Source organism: Salvelinus sp. IW2-2015, linkage group LG19 (genome assembly GCF_002910315.2).
Source record: "Salvelinus sp. IW2-2015 linkage group LG19, ASM291031v2, whole genome shotgun sequence".
NCBI classification, from domain to species: Eukaryota; Metazoa; Chordata; class Actinopteri; order Salmoniformes; family Salmonidae; genus Salvelinus; species Salvelinus sp. IW2-2015.
In genome coordinates, this window is record NC_036859.1 from 7,559,008 (window position 1) to 7,564,804 (window position 5,797).

The window sequence follows — 5,797 nt, forward strand, 5'->3', positions numbered from 1 at the left end:
ATGACAACACCTTTTGTACATGGTCCCCCCATTTTAAGGTACTACAAGTATTTGTTGAATTGGCTTCACAGATGTGTGTCGTTAGGCAGGTGTATTCATCTGTGTCGTTAGTGAATGCAGGAGAGCTGTTGATGAATAGTATTGATTCTAGACTTTGCTATTGCCTTTGTAGGTTGTTGTTGGGGTGTGACAACATAAGGAAGACAGCAGTGTCRATGCAAATGAAGCTGGCCGTCATAAGGCTCAGAAATGAAAATCAATCAATCAGGAACATTGTAAAAACCCTGGGCATGCCCAAGTCAACAATTTGGTTCCACATTAACAAGAAAAAAAACTACCTGTGAAGTCAATTATGTCAAAAGACCCGGTAGACTGAGGAAGACCACTGTAGTGGATGACCGGAGAATACTCTCTATGCTGAAGAAAACCCCCCTGACAACAGCCCAACAGATCAAAAACACTCTCCTGGATGCAGGTGTAGATGTGTCAAAGTCTACCATACGTAGAAGACTACAGAGGTGCAAACCACTGATAAGCCTGAAGAACAGAAAGGCGAGATTACAGTTTGCTAAAAAAGCACCTAAAAGAGCCCCAAGAGATCTGGAAAAAAAGTATTGTGGACAGATGAGACAAAGATTAACATGTACCAGAGTGATGGAAAGTGTGGAGAAAAAAAAGACATGCCCATGATCCAAAGCATACCACCTCATCTGTGAAACATGGTGGAGGGGGTGTTATGGCTTGGGCCTGTATGGCTGCCAGTGGAACATGGTGGAGGGGGTGTTATGGCTTGGGCCTGTATGGCTGCCAGTGAAACATGGTGGAGGGGGTGTTATGGCTTGGGCCTGTATGGCTGCCAGATGGAACAGGCTCACTTGTCTTCATCGATGATGTGACTGCAGACAGAAGTAGAACAATGAATTCTGAAGTCTACAGAAATATTTTACCTGCTCAGATAAAACAAATGCCTCCAAACTCATTGGACGGCACTTCATCATGCAACAAGACAATGACTTTTGATGGCCAAAAAGTGAAAATCCTTGACTGGCCGAGTCAATCACCGGATCTGAATCCAATTGAACATGCATTTTACATGCTGAAGAGGAGACKGAAGGCAATAAGTCCCCAAAACAAGCAGGAACTGAAGATGGCTGCAGTACAGGCCTGGCAGAGCATCACCAGGGAAGATACCCAGCGTCTGGTGATGTCGATGCATCGCAGACTTCAAGCAGTCATTGCATGCAAAGGATATGCGACCAAATATTAACAATGATTACTTTATTGTACATTATGCTAAACTGTCCAATGTATTTTGATGCCCGAAAATGGGGGGGGGGCTATGTACAAAAGCTTCTATAATTTCTAAACGGTTCATCTGATATGTAGGAAAATACCCTCAAATTAAAGCTGACAGTCTGCACTTCTGATCCAAAATAACAAAAAAATGGTCACTGTCCAATGAATTATGGTGCTCACTGTATACATATGGGATGAGTAATGCAAGATATGTAAACATTATTAAAGTGGCCTTATTAAAGTGACTGTGGCCAATGATTTCAAGTCTGTATGTAGGCAGCAGCCTCTGTGTTAGTGACGGATGTTTAACTGCCTGTTGGCCTTGAGATAAAAGCTATTTTTGTCTCTCTGTCCCAGCTTTGATGCACCTGTACTGACCTCACCTTCTGGATAGTAGCGGGGTGAACAGGCTGTGGCTCGGGTGGTTGTTGTCCTTGATGATCTTTTGGCCTTCCTGTGACAATGGGTGCTGTAGGTGTCCTGGAGAGCAGGTAGTTTGCCCCCAGTGATCCATTGTGCACACCGCACCACCCTCTGGAGAGCCCGGTAGGATGCTCTTAATTTTGCATCTATAAAAGTTTGTGAGGGTTTCAGTTAACAAGCCAAATTTCTTCAGCCTCCTGAGGTTTCCTGAAGTCCACGATCATCTCCTTTGTTTTGTTGACTTTGATTGAGAGGTTGTTTTCCTGACACCACACTCCGAGTGCCCTCACCTCCTCCCTATAGGCTATCTCGTCATTGATGGTGATCAAGCCTACTACTGTTGTGTTGTCTGCAAACTTCATGATTGAGTTGGAGGCATGCATGGCCACGCAGTCATGGGTGAACAGGGAGTACAGGAGGGGGCTGAGCACGCCCCAGTGTTGAGGATCAGCAAAGTAGAAATGTTGTTTCCTACCTTCACCACCTGGGGGCGGCCCGTCAGGAAATCCAGGAGCCAATTGCACAGGGCCGGCAGCCTTGCGAGGGTTAATGTCTTACTCACGTCAGCCTCGGAGAAGGAGAGGGAGAGCCCGCAGTCCTTGGTAGCGGGCCGCGTCGGTGGTACTGTATTATCTTCAAAGCGGGAAAAGGTGTTAAGGTTGTCTTGAAGCAAGACGTCGGTGTCCGTGACGTGGCTGGTTTTCTTTTTGTAGTCCGTGATTTCCTGTAGACCCTGCCACATACCCTGCCACATAAGCAAAGAGAAACGACAGTCCATCGTTACTTTAAGACATGAAGGTCAGTTAATCCGGAAAATGTCAAGACACATCTCCACATCAACTGTTCTGAAGAGACAGCGTGAATCAGGCCTTCATTGTCGAATTGCTGAAAAGAAACCACTACTAAAGAACACCAAGAAGAAGAAGAGACTTGCTTGGGCCAAGTCACACAATCAATTTGTTTAACACTTTTTTGGTTACTATATGATTCCATATGTGTTATTTCATAGTTATGTCTTCACTGTTATTCTACAATGTAGAAAATAGTRAAGAAAAACCATTGAATGAGTTGGTGTATCCAAAGTTTTGACTGGTACTGTAAATGAACAGCATGGAGTGAAATAGAATTGTTAAATTACTGTATCTGCGATGTCTAAATCTGGCTTCTCTACGGCCTCTGCATGATTAATCAACGCTCAGGGTAGGGACATACTGTACCGCCCATTTCAGTATGGAGCGTAGTTCACAATGTATGTAGACCTAGCATCTATCTCATCATGGTAACTTTTTTTATTTTGACAGGTAGGTCTACATTTCAAAACTCTTCTTCACACCGTTTTCACCATTTATTTTTTAATCTGTACTTTTTTGTCTTTCACTTATTTTCTTTGGTGCGAGTAAACAAAACCAAAAAAAAAAATCWATGTCATGGTTTAAAYGATGTGTGTAATTCAAGTCCATATAACACAGTATTATACAGTACAATAATACAGTTCAAACTCAAAAAGATTAGCTTCTGAAACTAGTTTCATTTATTTACCTAAGAGAGCATTTAGCTAGCTACATCTATGGGCTTTTATGGTTTTCTGTCGTGCGTAAGGTGCAGTAGCCTGTATGTATTGGATAATGGCACAATCATTTAGGCTTTTAGGACTTGGGCGTTTTAAATGTTGTTTATGTAGGGTTCATAACATGTATTTAATATATGACTCATCAGGCTCAGGTAGCATTAGGTTTGAATTTTCATGTTGATCAAAGCTATAATCAAATCCAGACATGCTGTATTTRTATGCTTTATAATGCTTTTGAATGACACTTCCGGGTTTGACAGGAAAACACCGGGTTACCCGGTAGAAAAGGGATTTATTCTCGGGATTGAAGATTTGGAAAACATCAGGAAAATATTCAACCCTAGCACACACACAAACATACACACACCCACACATCACACACCTCCTCACTCTGATTTGCTACAGTGCTGGGTGTCCAAGGTGACCAATCCAACTAGTTCCACTAAGGGACACAAATTCAAAAAAAGAGCTCCACCTCAGGGTTCGATCTCAGTCAATCCAAACAGAACCCAAAGAAAGCCTGAATCTCTAGATGCCTGGCAGCAGCTCGCTCAGCAGCACCTCCCTCTCCCCCARYAGCACATCTCTCTTCAGACTGGTTCCCTTGTTCACCACCTTCATCTTCATGGCCAGGCTCTTGACCTGGGCGGCCGGCACCGCGTCAAAGAAGAAGTCCTCGTTGAACATGGGGTTCCTGCTGTTACTGATGATGGTGCTCCTCTGCTTCTGCTGCTTGCCCGGGTTCAGGTACAGAGACACGCAGCAGTTGATGCTCTTCACGTCCGTCTGTTTCTCGTACAGGTCCTCGGCGGCGAGCACTCGGACCCTCAGCCGGGCCGCCTCGGCATCATAGTGAGTGCTGAGCCTAAGCGTGCCACCTTTGTTGAGGTTGACCGAGTGCTCACGCTGGAGGAGGTCTGAACTCGCCCCCCCGGAGCCGGTCCCCTTGCGTCCGCGGAAGGTAGGGGAGGGAGGGGAGCGCAGGCGGCGGCGCTGCAGGCTGGGGCTGGTGTCGGGTGAGCTGCACTCGTCTGTGGACAGGGATCTGTGGCGTGCCAGGGTATGCTTGGCACGAGACACCTGAGAAGGAGAAAAAATCTGTGAAGGGAAGGGATGATTATATAATATATCATATAGGGCCATATACACGAAATTCTGAGCTAAATGTATTTTAAAAACATGTAATTAAAGTGATCATCCTTAAGTGTTAACATCCTTACTGTTTACCTTGGCCTGCGTCTCCTGTGTGATGGATCGGAGGAGGGAGGCGGAGCGGGTGAGGAGGGGGGAGGTAATGGGGGAGGACTCGGCCGAAGAGCACGTGTCGCTCTCACCCCCGCTGAAGTAGCGGTAGGGGTTCTGGACGGAGGGGGTCAGGTGGTCCCCCCCGCGCGTGTGTCTCTGGGAGCCCGGGGAGGTGTGGGGGCTGCTGGGGTCTCTGTGGAAGATGGACTCCTTGCGGTGGCTGTGGGGGCTCTCCACCAGTGTGGAGAACCCATACGAGGTCTGGGCCTTGTAAGTCAGGGACATGTCTGTCTGGGACTGTGGCTCTGCATTGGTGTTGGGGTCTCCCCCCTCCCCTACCCCGCTCCCCGGATCGTTGGTGCTCTCAATCTGGATGATGTGGCGGTTAGCGGCCCTCAAAAGGCTGCGGGTGTCCCCGGCAAGACGAGAGAGCAGGCGCGGGCTGCGGGGGTTCAGGTTGCAGCTGCCCTGGGTCTGGCTGCAGATGGTGTGCTCGGAGGCGTAGGGGCGCAGGGTGGAGCGGGGCTGGGGCTCCGGCGTGAGGGACTCTGCCTCTGGGGGGCAGCAGATGAGTTTGTGGGGGATGAAGAAGTCGGGGATCTTACCGGGGGTGATGATGTTGGTGTGGACGGAGATGGGGTCTGTCTGGTTCTGCTGCTTGTCCCCCGCCAATGCAGAGTGACCACCATGAGAACCACGGAACTTCTCCAGTAGCCACATGCTTCCCCCCAGAGCCTGAAGTTAGCTAGCTGTAGACACAGAAGGACAAAACGTGATGATGTCATACAGTCACAGGTAGGTAGGAAATGACATTCCCTTGTGTCAACATGTAATTCATCTGTGCATACAGAAATATAAGAGTGGGAGAGTTCATAAAGGCAAATGTGGAAAAGTGGGTGGTTCTCAATAGTATGAACCCAGCAAACAGGGTAAGTCGAAAACGACATTAGGCAACGTTCTCATTACGTCCATTTAAGGGTTTCGGCGAGACCTTATCCCACTGACGTTCTGAGAACATTCTAGGAGCCGTAAAACATGCATTAACCTCGGGACCATAAGACGATGTTCAGTACAGGTCACGGTTTGGTCTCAGTATAACGTTATATAGTAATAAGGTATTTTGATGTCCATTAGGTAACATTACGAATAGGTTCCTATTTGGTTCTGTTAGGACGTTATCCCTGGGACATTCAATGCCCACAATGGCACGTTTCATGCTAGTCAAGGGGACGTCGCGTAATGGTCCAAAGGGAACGTTCCCTG

General features: G+C 47.3%; 1 protein-coding gene across 1 annotated transcript; it reads right to left on the bottom strand.

Moving 5' to 3' along the window:
• Nucleotides 1-3,817: 3,817 nt before the first annotated feature.
• Nucleotides 3,818-5,254, bottom strand: LOC111979560 (C2 calcium-dependent domain-containing protein 4C-like). The gene is made up of 2 exons (XM_024010159.1): nucleotides 4,517-5,254; nucleotides 3,818-4,369 (listed from the first exon to the last, which is right to left on the bottom strand). Exons 1-2 carry the CDS (start codon nucleotides 5,252-5,254, stop codon nucleotides 3,818-3,820), a joined length of 1,290 nt encoding a protein of 429 aa, XP_023865927.1.
• Between the last annotated feature and the right edge of the window lie 543 nt (nucleotides 5,255-5,797).